The sequence below is a fragment of the Equus quagga genome, chromosome 11, assembly GCF_021613505.1.
Source record: "Equus quagga isolate Etosha38 chromosome 11, UCLA_HA_Equagga_1.0, whole genome shotgun sequence".
NCBI lineage: Eukaryota > Metazoa > Chordata > Mammalia > Perissodactyla > Equidae > Equus > Equus quagga.
In genome coordinates, this window is record NC_060277.1 from 84566629 (window position 1) to 84580648 (window position 14020).

Genomic DNA, 14020 nt, shown 5'->3' on the forward strand with positions numbered 1-14020 from the left:
TTTACTGCTCCTTCTACCCCATGGCTGCTTGGCTGGCCTCGGAGGTCAGCTCTAACATTGAACATTGAGACCAGTGGTGAGGCTCCCCTCAGAGACCAGTGTTCAGAAGAGGCAGGGCCAGCCTCTGAGCACATGCCTCTTTACCCCAGGATGGCCCTGCTTGGCCCAGATCCATCCCAAGCCACTTCCAGGGCCTCACTCAGTCTCTCCATCCAGGACGTTCATTTCCAGCATTTATTGCGTCACCTGCAATATGTGTGATGTGGAGATGAACACAGGGACCTTGTATTCATTGGGTTGAATACCAAGGAGCCTCCAAGGAGATCAGAGTCTGGGGGAGGCATAGACACAGGGAAGGCAGCCTAGAGGAAGTGAGGTCCAAGCTGCGACCTGGTGAAGAAGGAGGGCGTTCCAGGCAAAGGAGACAGCATGTGCAAAGGCCTGGAGGCAGGAAAGAGGGGACCACCTGGGGTGCTCCAGGAAGTATGGAATGGCTGGTGAGGCTGAAGAGGCCAGTAGATCATGGGGCGCCTGGTGGGTCCTCCAAGGAGTTTGACCTTATCCTGCAGCCAGCAGGTTAAACTAGAGAGTGATGTGACCAGGTTAGTGTTTTGGAATCTCCTCTGGCTACTGGGGGAGATCAGATTTGAGTAGGGAGTTCAGGGAGGAATGGCCTGGTACCCTTCTGCCACCTCCAGTCACTGGGGTGCCTGTGAGACTGCAGATGGGCCAAGTTTGGGAGCGTGCCCCATGGGGACACAGAGAGGCAGGGTGATCCCAGGGGAGTGTGCCTGGAAAGCCAGGGTCCCTGGGCCCAGGGTTTGCCTGGATGATCTGTGCACCCCGAGACAGGGCCTGACCCCATTTGCACCTCACTGTCCAGTCTTTACCAAAAGTCCTGCCTGGAAGGTTTGTCTCTGAAATCCTTCTGGGGTCTGATGTCCCGTGGTAAACCTGGGGCTCTGATGGGGCGTGAAGTTCTAGTTTTGGGGTCCAGGGGCAGAGGCTCTGGGCCGCAGAGCCTCCCCAGCCTTCTCTCTCCTTCCCCTCCCCCAGCCTGTCCTTCCCTCCATCTGCTGAATGGAAGACCGGCTCTGAAACTCAGAGGTGCCCCTCCGCACGGGCCACCTGCTGTTTTTCCGCTGAAATTACAGCCTTGGAAGTTTTTTATTTGCCTCTCAGCTCATTTCTGACATTCCTTTCCGACCACAATGGAGTTGCCTGGGCCGCCTGGGCTCCGGGGGGGCCCCCCTGGCTCTCGCAGCTGCGGGCTGACCTCATCTCCGCCTGGTGCCAAGGCAAGGGGCCGGGAGGGGGCTGGGGTTGTCCTTCCTCCAGGACCACGGGCCCAGCAGCAAGGGGAACTTGGCTGAGGACCGGGCCTTCCGATCCTTGTCCCACTCCCCACTTGGGTTCTCAGTAACAAATGGCTGGAGGCGTCCAAATGCAATACCGGGGCTCTCCCCGTGAAGCTCTGCTGGGTGGCTCTGGATGTGGCTGAGTTGGAGTGGGCACCCGTGTCCCAGACGAAGACCCTGAAGCCCGAGGAAGGGTGGTGACCCTGAGAGAATTCTCCGTGCTGGTCTGCAAGTCCCTGAGAGCTGGGCATCCCCTCGCCTGCCCTCAGGCCCTTGGAGAAAAACGCAGCTTCCAAGAGTCACGGAAGGCGGCAGAGTGATGTAGAGAGAAATTTGCCCAGGAATCAGAGTCCCGGGTTGTGATGCAAGCTCTTCTGGGGACCATTCCCTCATCGGTACCGCGAGAGGGTGGGCGGGGCGCGCCGGGTTTCCCTTGGCTCCAGTCTGCGTGCGCTGCGCTCCCACCGTGCTCTTAGCAGCTTGTTAGCCCGTCTGCTGCCGCCCCCGCCCCTCCCCCTCGCCCCCGCCAGGCCACCCGCCCAAAATAGAAAAGGAAAGGAAGTTATTTCCATAGTCAGCGGCAGCCCGGAAAAGCTCCCCTCCAGTGAGGGGGCGGGCGGGATTCCTGGAGCTGGAGGCCAAATCAAAGCCAGGCCGAGAGCGAGAGTGGCCCCCACCGCCCCCGGCCCTCGGCTGCCTTCTGTGTGTGTCATTTCCCTGATTCAGCAGAACACGTGTCCTGCGGTTGCCACGCTGCAGGCTGCCCAGGAGCTGTGGGGAGCTCCTGGCCGGGCCCCAGGCTGCCCTCAGGCCCGGGAAGGCAGGCCTGCAGCCTGGGGGTCAGGCAGGGCGTGTGCCACCGCCTCTCCGCCTCTCCTCCCACGTCGCCGGCGGCCGCTGCCCGGGCCCAGACCCCTCCGGGGCACCTTACCTCTGAAGAGTGGCTCCTGAGTGCCCCTTGGACACAGACCCCTCGCACTCCCACGCGGCAGTGTGCCTTTTCAGAACGCCATTCCGCACAGCCTCCTGAGGGGCTCCCACCTGCTTCGGCAGAGAGGCAGCAGTTTCTAGATGAGGAAACTGAGCCCCAGCCCAGAGCAGGGTCTTGCCCAGGACCACCCTCCTGGCTGGTGGCTGAGCCAGAACTGGAGCCTGGATCTGCTCTACTCTCTCTAGGGATCCTGGTGTCCCTCTGTTCCCCCACCCCAGCAAACCAACACTTGGGCAGGCTGTCCTGTTGGTGGCGTATGGGTCTATTCATATTACCTGTTATTCATCAGCCATGAGCTCACTGTGCCGGGTGCTAGGATATAAGGACGAAAGGCTATGACCCCTGCTGTCTTTAGAGGACTCTCATAAACATCGACTTCTCAGGCCACAGTGCCCAATGTGAGTGCCATGAGCACCATGGGCAGAGAGGGCTCTAGGCCTCGGGACCTTGAGGGCACTGAGCGGTTGGAGATGGGTGGAACTCGGGTGCAGCAGGAACCCAGGCCAGGGGCCAGGGGCTGGGGTCAGCCAGGCCTGATTGAGAAGATGAGCTAGAGCACCTGACCTTTGTCCTGGAGGCAGGGGAGGTCATGGGAAGCTTCAGAGCCGAGCCCCATTCTGAGCAGGATCCTGGTGCGATGGGCAGGGACACCTGTGTGTGGGCCTGACTTCCCTCCTCGTTGTCTCCTCTCACCCCCCAGCATCGATGTCCTGGGCTCTGGACCCCCTTTGAGCCAGAGGCGCTATCGAAACTGGAACCCACCACTGCTGGGCAACCTCCCCGATGACTTTCTCCGCATCCTGCCCCAGCAGCTGGATAGCATACAGGTAAGGGGGCTGCCTCCCACCCGCCTGTCAGCGTCTCTGCTTGCCCACATGGTTTGTGCTAGCCAGTTTCACTTCCTGATGGTTAAGCCCAGGCTGAGCTATTTCTGTTGCCCCGGGTTTGCAGGGAAAGAATACTGAACTGAAAGGCCCATTCTGTCTGGGTCTAGAGGTCTCCTGTTGGGAGGTGACAGCCCTGAAGACTCTCTGGCTGCACCATCGCCCCTGGCTGGAGGGAGGTGGGCATGGGGGCAACCAACGGCACAGGGTGGCAGCACCTTCCTTCCCTGCCCTGGGAAAGGGCCAGAGGGCTTCTCCCCAGATGCTGGCATGTCCCAAGGGGCCTTGACAGGAGCGGGGGTCTCAACCTGAGTACAGGCAGAGTTTTGAGTTTGGGAATCCATGTGTTGGCTGTTGAGCTATTTGCAGGTCACTTTTCAGGACTGTCCAGGTTGTAGATGAAGGGATGGGGTGGTCCAAGGGGCAGGAAAAGCAACTTTTAAGTCCTTGCTGCTTCCCCAGCAGAGAGGGCTCTGGCCTGTGCAGTTGGATTTTGGCTGACGACTAGCTCCCGCTAGGAGGTGCAGGCCGCAGGGTGAGGCTAGAGGATCCTGGGAAGGGACGTGTGTACACCCAGGTGTGCATGGATGTTTGTGGGTAGCCATTCAGCATGCTTGCTCCCCTCCTCAGGGTAACCTCGGGGGCTCCAAGTCCGTGAGTGGAGAGGGAGGCCTACCCCCTGCAGCCGGACCTGGGCCCCGGGACCAGGAGAGCCGCTGGAAGCAGTACCTGGAGGACGAGAGGGTCGCGCTCTTCCTGCAGAACGAGGAGTTCATGAAGGAGCTGCAGCGCAACCGCGACTTCCTCCTCGCCCTGGAGAGAGGTGGCGCACCGGGTGGGGCGCCGCGGCCACTCTTCTGGCTGAAGAAGGCAGTTGGTGTTGGCTTTAGCCTTGGGGCTCAGAAGGGGCACTGAACTGGAGACTAAGGGTGGCCTTTGTCCTGTTGAGACACAGCTCTCCCCAAGTTATCCTTGTGGGAACCCCAGAATGCCGCCAACGGGGCCCCGAGTCACCAGCCACCCCTTCTGCTTCCCCTGGGACTCAGAGAAGGAGGGGTATGTCCCCTTAGGCTCTCTCCTTCCCCCTGCACATCTGCTCTGTGCCAGGTACTGGCCTTGGCATGACGTGTCTGGAGCTCCAGGAACAGAGTGACTGTGTCCAGGGGTTCAAGCAGACATTGGAGCTGGGACTCTTGAGTTTTTGGGGGCTTTGGGTTGTCTTTGGGCCTGGAACCCTGCTCTCCAGCCTGGCTGCCTTTCCCCTTCAGGATGGGAGTGTGTTTGGGGTGGGGTACAGTGAGAGAGCTGTGGAGGGTCTGTCTTGTGAGGGTCACAGTGTGTGTATATTTGTGTGTGTGTGCGTGTGTGTGACTGACAACGGGGGGTGAGGGAGCAAGGTGTGCAGGGAGAAGGCTGGCCCTAGCTCTGCAGCAAAGGTGCTGCAGGGCTCGGGGCCTTTCCATTTAAAGGAGGGGCTGGTCTATAGGACCCCTGAGGGTCCTTCTAACTCTGACATTCTGACATCCCAGGTGCTTGTCAGAGCAGTAGTTTCTATGACATCGCTTGTGTGTGCACATATTTTCTGTGTGCTCGTGTGCGACTGTGGGGATTTGCCCTCCAACACCGTCCTGTGTCTCAGCCCAGGAGCTAATTTCCCTGCCCGGAATGTGGTCCTTTTCCAGATCGATTGAAATACGAGTCCCAGAAATCCAAATCCAGCAGCACAGCTGTGGGCAATGACTTTGGCTTTCCGTCTCCTGCCCCAGGTAACCGTGCCCTTCCTGGGGGAGAAGCCTGGAGGGTGTAGGGGCCCAAACCCGGCTGTGCTCTGTGTATTTGGAGTTTGGGGGTAAAAGGAGGAAATAAGCTTGAGGGGAGGTTCTGCCCCTACCACACTCTCCCCGGAGTGAGAGGTCCCTCCTCTTAGCAGCCCTGCGTTCTTACCTACTCAGCTGGCGCTCGAGCCCACCGCTGGGATTGGCAGGAGGCTGGCTGACTCCTTAGAGGTGACTGGAGCATGGGCAAGAAGGGGACACACATCACACTGTATAATGTCCCATGGGGTGGGAGGGACTGGGAGACTTAGACAGCTTGGTCTTTGCCCTGGGGAGCTGAGGGTCATGTGGGGAATGCAGGAGCTACATCCAAGAAACAGGTAGAGTGGACCAGCAAAGCTGAGGACACACTCGTTGATGATAGCAAGCACATGGCGAGGAGAAGGGCAGGATGCCTCTGGGGAGGGTTCCCTCGTTCATTCGCTCAGTATCTGGGGAATATCTGCCATGGGCAAGGCCCTGCCCTAGTGTTGGAGGAAGAGAATTTTGAGCTTCATGTACAAGATGGTGAGAAGCAAGAATTGCATCAAAACAGGGTCAGGGGTCGACAGCAGGCTGTTGAGATGCATAGATGAGGGTCGAGCTGGAGTTGGGAACGTGGGGCCGAGAGGTCCAGAAAGGCCCGGGTTTCACACTCGCCATCTGGTCTCTGCCTGTACATGTGCATAGCGGCCCCTAGTCAGTCAGTGCCCTTCACACACACACAGGCTGCCTGCCTCAGAGAACGAATCAGCCCCAAACAGACCTTACATGGCACGGTGGAGTGAGGGTGGGGGAACAGAAGGATGAGGAGCTCAGCTGATCCTGGCTCGAGGAGAGAAAATCCCGTGGAACTGATTCATAAGCAGCGGGCTGGGAGCCTAGGCCCCACCAGAAGTGCATCTGGGGATTTTAAGGACAGCCTCTTGTCCTTGATCCTGAATTAACTGTAGACACCAGGGCTGCTGAGATGGATCAGAATGACTCACAGGGGACTTAGCAGGCAAGGTGACTCGGGATTAGCTGAGTTGCTGGGTGGAGAGCAGGGGCTTTAGAAGAGCAGAGAGAGACCCGAGTGGGTGCTGAGTGAGCGGGGACACTGGGTGACTGACTGGGTTCGGACTTGGGGACCAGCCCCATTCTCATTCTCACTCATTGTCTAACAAGGCAGAAGCTCTGCCTCGGGGGAGTCATGGAGGGGGCTGGCCCTGGAAGGAAGGGGACAGGAATGGCCAGGGGCAGGCGAGGGCCTGCTCTGTGCCCCACACCTTCCTTCCATCCCCCTCATTAACTCTCCCACCATGTGGGGATGCAGACCAGGCAGCCTCGTGCTGGTGAATGTTTAACAGTAGGTCGGGGTGCAGGGGAAGCCCCAGTGCTCCGTGTCTGGTGACTTCCGTGGTGTAAATACTCCCATCACGGCTGATTTCAAGCTACCAATGCGACTTCATGGAACAGGGAGTTGGTCAGAGAAGCAGAGCCTGGAGCCCATGTGAGTGGCTTCTCTGCACACACAGCTGACCACAGGACTGTCCCTCATTCTACAGAGGGGGAAAGCGAGGCTCGGGTGGGAAAAGAAATGCTCCTCGAACTCCGAGCATCATCCTTGCTTTGAGCTCCCTCCTGGTCAGGGAAGAAGCCTGCTCTTTGCTTCCTCCCTCAGATGGAAGGGTACGGCTGAACCCCTGTCCTGCGGGGACAGCCCTGACCCACTTCCTGAGGCCTTGGGCCGCCACCCTTCCTCGCTTCCTGGCCCTCAGAGGTGTCTCCCCCTTCCAGGAACCGGCGACGCCAACCCTGCTGTGTCTGAAGATGCCTTATTCAGGGACAAGTTGAAACACATGGGAAAATGTGAGTCAAGCTGATGTCCCCCTCCCCAACTCTTCTACGACAGGCCCTGGGGCCTCATGGGAGGGAGGGAGCCACCCAGAATTTTTAATGCAGCTGACTCTTGGTGAACCGAAGTGACGTTTTAATCGCAGGCTGGCTCCCTCAGCCTTCCTGCCTCACTTCCCTCTGCAGCTGAGTCTGGATACAAATTAAGTTTTAAATCCTCTCGAGCCAGCTGTCTGCAGAAGAATAATGTGCTGCCCTCCACCCCCAACCCCCCTTTTAGTGTTCTCTATGGCTTGAAGGGGCTTGGCTGGGCCTGATCCAGCGGGGAGGCCTTCACTAAGCCCACTTTCTGCGGGCGGTCCCACAAAGTCCCAACGGGCCATCCCAAACCAACCCCCACCCCCCCGCCCCCCGCCCGACACACAACCATGTGTGAATGAACCTGCCATCCTTTCAGGCTCCATTTCAGGGAAAATCTTGGATTAGTTTTGGAAATCCCAGAACCAACTCAGGAGGTGGCGAGGGGAGCAGGAAGGCAGCAGGAAAGAAAGCCAAGATGTGTCGTTGTCTGTTGTAGCTGGATAGGAATACCCGGATCTCTGGCTGCCAGCCACGGTCCCTGGTCCGGCTCTCTATGGCCTCTGCTGCCCCTGCAGGCCGACCCAGGATGGCAGCCTCCTTGCCCCGGGGCACGAGCCTGGCCCGTGTCCCGGATTCCTGTCACGTCACCTGCTCCCTGGGTTCCCAAACCAGCCTGCCCACCTGCCCCCTCCCTGGGGGGCCTGCCCCAGCCTCCCCCCAGCCTTGGGGGGCAGCTACCTAGTGCCCAGGCTGCTGGCTCACAGGTCTGTCTGCCCCCAGCCACCCGGAGGAAGCTGTTTGAACTGGCCAGGGCCTTCTCGGAGAAGACCAAGATGAGGAAGTCAAAGAGGAAACACTTGTCGAAGCATCAGTCGTATCCTTTCCAGCGTGGCACTGGGAGGGGTGGGGGACGCTAAGGGCACCGAGGCAGTGGGCTGGGCTCCCTGAGGCTGCACCCTCCCCCAGGAGTGGGACCAGGCTCTGAGGCCCTCTCCTCTCCTCCGTGAGCCCTGCTGCGAGTCTGCTTCCCCCTCTCTCAGTGCCAATCTCGCCCTCCACGACCAGGCCTGGGGAGTGGGCCAGCGTCTGCTGTCTTCCTTCTGTAGGCTCAGAAGTTGTCCTACAACTTTTCAACTTTTTGTCTGGAGTAAACTGCATCTTGGAAGAAAACTTGCTCTCCGATCAGAATCAGCAAACCTTTCCCTCATTTCTCTAGTGTAGCTCATCGACAGATCTTTCCACCTCCTCATCTCAAGCATTTTTGCCCTGACTTTCAGTTCCTTAAGTAAAATAAGGTTTTCCACATTTTTACTCAGACTCCCATCCATGCTCGTCAAACAGGGCCCCAGGATATCAGAAGCTGAACAGCCAAAGAACAGGGAGAAAGTCGCTTCTCTGTCCCCAGGATGGGAGTGGAGTGAGAGAGTCAGGACCTGGCTGCTCAGTTGAGCCCAAGAAAAGGAGGCTGGGGGAGGCATTGGGAGGCTGGGGGATAAGGCTGGTATGGCAGAAGTCTCCTGAGCTTGGAGTGGGTGGTGGAGGGCTAGGGGCAGGGAGTGGGAAGACTATGGCAGTGCCCACCTATCCCTGGAAAGTTTTCCTGAATGGCCGGGCAGGCTGGGGGCTGCAGTGTCAACAGCCAATCTCCTGGACGACGTGGAGGGCCACACGTGTGGTGAGGCGGGGGAGTGGGAAGCTTGAGCTCTAAGTTGCCTGTGATGGGTGGCTGTCCATGAGGAGGGCCTGGATATTGCATAAGTGGACCCAACTTGTTGGGGAGGGAGCACTTAATCTGGGGGACACGTCAAGGGTTGCTGGGCAGGTGACCTAAAGAAATGGGTCCTCCCACTTGTTCCATATTGCCTCTCCCTTCCTTCTGCCCCTGACAGGGGGCCCCAGCCACACCTCCACTAGATCTCTATCTGGAGCACAAAGTACCACGTGCTGTTTCTGGGGAATATTCTCTGGAATGTGAGGGGACAGACAGCCCTATCCACATGGAGGGGCCTCACCTTGAGAGCCAAGCACTGGGCAGGTTCAGTCTCTGGGCCCAGAGGTCTGTCAGCGATCATCCGGCCCCTCCCAAAGGCTACACAGGCCAGAAGAGGCAGCCTTGGACCCTACCAAGCCCACAGCCAGACCCTGAGCCTCATGCCTCAGAGCAGAGGGGCCCTTTGGTGGTCAGGAGACATCCAGAAGCAAGGGCTGGAAGGGCCTTGGAGGTCATCTGGATAGTCCAACTTCCCCATCCCATTTTATAGACGAGGAAACCAAGGGAAGAACTTGTTGAAAATCTCAGAGCTCAGTCATGGAGCCAGGCCAGCACCCAGCTGTCCTAACCCCCACAGTGCCCTGCTGCCTCTCACCAGACCCACGTATCACCCCCTGGGATCAGCATGTGCACCAGCAAAGAGAGGGCATGGAGAGAGTTGGGTCAGCTCTCTTGCCCAGCTTGGGGGACATGCTGGCGCGAGGCTCTGCAGGGTGGATGATGAGGCAGCTTCTCTCTGCCTTTCAGATGAAGACTTCCGGGGAAGGCGACAGGAGGCGCCCAAGGTGGGGGAAGCCGTAAGGGAAGGACAGTAAGAGGTAAGGCCTGAGGCCGGGCCTGCCGGGCCCCACACGCCAGGGGGCTTCCAGGGCTCTAGCAGCATTGGGCTCAGGCAACTGGTTAGCACAGGCCCTGGGTTTCTTCCTTCATAGTTGTGGCAGGGGATGTGGGCTTCTCTGCATGCAAACTAGGCTTTGCGTTTCTTTGACTTGATTATTTATTCATTTGACAGAAGATAATCACACCTGCCTATGCCAGATGCTGGGAACAGGAAAAAAAAAAAATCAGCTTTGACCTTGAATAGTTTACAGCCCGGTTGAGAAGACAGTCCAGGACACACACAGCACACTAAGGAGACAATTTAAGACAAGCTGAGATGGCTTCACCCGGGTGTGCACACACAGAACTCTCCCATTGCCTGCTTGGGTCGGGTGGCGTAGAATCTGCCACAACCAGAGGAGGCAGTCGCCCCTCTCAAGGCAGCTCTGGTTCTGGCTGCAGCCCTGGGCCCCCAGGCTGCTTTCCTCCTCTTCCTGTGCATCCCCGGGGGGGAGAAACAGGCAATGTCAACACCTCCTCCAGGACTCAGTCACACTTGTCCCTTCTCCAGCCCCTCCCCCCATCAGGAAGCTTCCAGCTGGCCCTTCCCCCAGCCGCTGTCCTGATCCCAGTGGTCAGCATCTACAGTGCTTTCTTGAGCTGACAGTGTGGCAGGTACAGCCCTCTTTCAGACTATGGAGAAATATTTGCTACCCTCAGGATACTTGTAATGGAGGTGAGATAAACCAGGGCACTGAGGACACAGCCAGGGAGGATACAAGTGCCCTCTCTCCTCAGCCTGGGCGCTGGCCATCACGTCACCTCTGTTGACTCCTTGCCACATCCTCCACCAGACACTTCCAGATCCCTTCTGTTCTCTCAGGCTTTTTTCACCCGAGGAGCTACACCCACGCTTCTCACTTCTCTGGAATGCTCACATAAAGCCAGCCAGGAGACAGGCTCCCCCTCCCCCTCAGGGTTGCTGCCATCTCCTTCCCACTGGTCCCTGGGGAAAATGTATCCGGCCCAAAGCCACCCCATATCAGGACTTGGCTCATCATTTATTTCACTCCTGAGTCTTCCAGCGTTTCCCTTTCCAGCTCTTTCCTCAAATCTACATCCTCCTCCTCCCCCTCTTAAAAACCAAGAGTCCTCGATATTTTCCTTCAACATCCAACTTGCAAAAAGGTAGCATCCTCCTTCACCCATTGCAGGCTGGCAGTCCTTCCCTCACTCCCAGATTGACTCAAGAAAGGCACCCACCAGCACCAGAGCCTTTTACTGTTCTGCATCCTCTGGTGCTCTCTTCTGCACACCATACCCATCATCTGGAGACTGCCCTCCTTTGGCTCCTGTGGTCCCAGGAATCCTGCGCCTCCTTGCTCTCTGCTGTTTATTCCTGTGTGCTTTCTGGATGCTCCTCCACTCCCTCAGTCCAGGCTCTCCCCGCAGCTCTGCCCTTGACCCTGTCCAAAGTCTTCTCACTGCCCTCTCTCTTTAGCGGTGCCACCACCCTCTTTCACAGCATCAGCAATACTTCTGTGCAGTTGGCTCCAGAATGTGAACTGCCATCTCAGTCAGTCCTCCAAGTCTGCTCTGTATCCCCAGCTGCACCCATGATTGTCTTTTGAGCCCTGGATGTCAACTCACTGAAAGCCAGACAGTCGTCCTGACTTCCCCGTTTCAGTTCTCTTCCTTATTCCTTCCATCACTGCCCTGGGAGACTCATCAGCTGGCTGACAGTGGCTGGGCTCCTCACCGTCCCTCCTCTGCTCACCCCGTCACCCTATGCTTTACTTCCATTTCTTCCTTGCTCTCAGAATGGGGCTTCTGAGTAAAGGCATATGAACTCCTCAGCCTGGTGTAGGGCCCACCAAGTTCTGAACTCAGTTTACTTTTCTGCCCCTACAGATGCCCTTGGTCTAGCGCAGCTGAGTTGCCACTGTACCAGAACGGACCAGCCAGTGCCCCACCTCTCAGCCCTTCCCAGACAGCTTCTGCCACCTGGAATTCCAGCTTCCCCACTCCATCTCTAGCTGCCAGAGTCCCTGCTGTTTCTAGGAGCTTGGACTGGGGGGAGGTGACCCCAGGCAGAGTGCCAAGGCTGACACAGAGTCCTTGGAGGAAAGAGAGGGCTCCTTTCTTTGGTAGCTTCTGCCTAAACCCCTCTTGCCAGGAACCAGTGATGAGGAAACACCCCTGGGCTCCACTGAAAAAGACTTCTTCCATCCTTTTTCCCTACCAGATGCCAGCAGTTCCTCCTTGCCGGAGAAGATCTGACCCGGCAGAGGCAGCCGGAGAGCAAAACCGGCCCCCAGCTGAAGAGCCAGCTGCAGCTGGACAGATGGTGCTTGAGTGCCGAGGCCCAGGGATTCTCCGGCCACAGTCCAGCCCAGCCACTGCCACTGCCACTTTCCATGGGACTTGGAACTTCGGAGCTGTGTGCTGTGACTGGATGAAGGACCTGGGGGGCGGCAGCCATCGACAGCCCCTTTTGTAGCCAGGCTGTTCTATGGGCAATGAGTGGAAATGCAGGATCCAACCTCCAACCCTCCTTCTTAAAAAAAAAAAAAACAAAAGTCCCAGAAAACAGGCAAAAATTGGAGTGCCCGAAAGGGCAGGATGACCCTACCAGAGGCTCTTTTGCCTGAAGGTAGAGCCCCTGCCCTTGCCCATCTCTCCTGCTGAGCCACGGACACTGCCTGGTCCCCACCCACCCCTGACCCCAGCACCCTCTGGGCACCTTGGGCCCTTTATTCCCACGGCCTCCTGCATCTCAGCCTTTCCTGGGGCCGCTAACCCTCAGCACAACCCCTGCACAGAGCTCTTGGTGGGGGAGCCCTGGGCAGTCACTTGGGCTCCCTCTGAGGAGTGATGGGCCCCCGAAGAGAGGTATCTGCTGACTGCCCTGCCTGGGCCCCTGTGGCTGCCTCCGTTAGGGGCTGGCTAGGGCCCCCAGCAGGGATGGGGAGGGTGGCCACCCCGGAGCTGGAGGACTTTGGCTAGGCAGGGGGAGTCTTTGGCAGAAGACAAAAGCCAGTTCTGGATGGGACCTTGAAGTCACACAACAGTGAGGCTCACAGGAGCTCTGACCCCCCCCTGGCTGGACTAGAAGTTCTTCTGCCACTAAGGGTGGGCAGCAGCGGGTTCTGAAGTGATCCTGGGGAAGGTGCAGGACTGAGAAGCAAGGTGAAGAGGCTGCCAGCCTGGGTGGGAGGCCTGGGGCAGAAGGGCTTGCTGGGTGCCCCTTGCCGAGAGAGCGCGACAAGGTGAAAGATCCGAGGAGGAAAACTCTCGGTTCTACAGAGCTTACCGACACCAACCACTGCCAGCGGGAGGGAGGCTGTCCCCGTCTCTCCGGCCGCCGACGCGACGGGAACACGCTGACCTCTCTCTCCGGAAAGCCGGGAAGCCTAGGCAGGCACGAGGCTTCGGGCCCCCGGAGTGTGGAACCAGCCCAGCCCGACCGCCCGGGGTTGGAGCGGGAGCCAAGCCTTGGCGGGGCCCCGGCGGCCGCAAGTCACCCCGAGATAATGAGGGCGCGGCAGCCGCCCAGGGCCAGCGGCGGAGGCCAGACCGCGATCGCGCCGGCCCGCCCGCCGCTCCGGGGGCCGGAGGAGGGCCCCGGGCCGACGGGGGCGGCCGAGCTTCCCCGGCTCGGGAGAGGCGGCCGCGGGCGGGGCCAGCCCCGCCGAGGAGGGGCCGCCGCCCTCCGCTGCTCCCCGCGGCCGGGCTGTGGCCCCCGACGGCCCTCGGCCTCCAGCCCGAGCTCCAGAGGGGTCTGACCCCGAGGGGCCTCTGGGCTGTGGCCCTGACCCCTCCCCGCGCCAGGCCCGGGCGCATGGCGGGGAAGCCCCAGCCCCATGTCTGTGTGTGTTGCTTTGTTAGTTTTTTTTTTTTTTCTTCCTATGTGTGGGTTTTTTCTTGGAGCTGTTTCATAGGAATTCCTGTAATAAAGACTTGGTGTTCTCTTGGTGCTCTCATGTGGCCGGCGGCGTGGGCTGGATATCCCTCTTCTCTCCCCTGCCTGGGTAGGGTTTGGCCCCAGGAGCCCCGCCTCGCCCCCGAGGGCCACCTGCCTCGCCCGCCCCGTTAACCCGCAGCGTCTGTAAGGCCCCAAGGGCTCAGCCCTCCCCGCGGTGCACTCACGAGGTGACACCTGCTGCCCCTACGGCAACCTCGCCAACCTGCTGGCTTTGCTCGGCGCTGTCGCCTTCCTGTTTGCCCTGGGAACGTAAACCGCTTGCTGATAGGCAAAGGAAACACCGAGGGGAAAGCCAGTCTGTTGCGAAAGCTCCAGTCGGTCACCTCCCTAAATAAACAGACCGCTTCTGGAGTAACGGCTGCGCTGAAGGCTGCACGGATGTGCAATCTCAGACTTCAAAGGGTCCGCGGAAATCTTCCAGTTCAAATGTCTCTAGCTTTCCCCTATTCCTCCGCTCAGCTGGGCCACCTTCCAGCCAGGG

The 14020-nt window shown here is 58.9% G+C and overlaps 1 protein-coding gene across 4 annotated transcripts in view; it reads left to right on the top strand.

The window, feature by feature from the left end:
- Positions 1-12861, top strand: part of CUEDC1 (CUE domain containing 1) — a 75779-nt gene extending 62918 nt beyond the window's left edge. For all 4 annotated transcript variants that reach the window (XM_046676992.1, XM_046676995.1, XM_046676993.1 and 1 more), the window contains exons 4-11: positions 3050-3176; positions 3864-4056; positions 4916-4999; positions 6827-6898; positions 7745-7838; positions 8581-8639; positions 9483-9553; positions 11800-12861. In XM_046676992.1, the coding sequence (XP_046532948.1) occupies positions 3050-3176; positions 3864-4056; positions 4916-4999; positions 6827-6898; positions 7745-7838; positions 8581-8639; positions 9483-9550 (697 nt within the window). In that variant the 3' untranslated portion in view covers positions 9551-9553; positions 11800-12861. The remainder of the gene's footprint in view (positions 1-3049; positions 3177-3863; positions 4057-4915; positions 5000-6826; positions 6899-7744; positions 7839-8580; positions 8640-9482; positions 9554-11799) is intronic.
- Positions 12862-14020: the final 1159 nt, after the last annotated feature.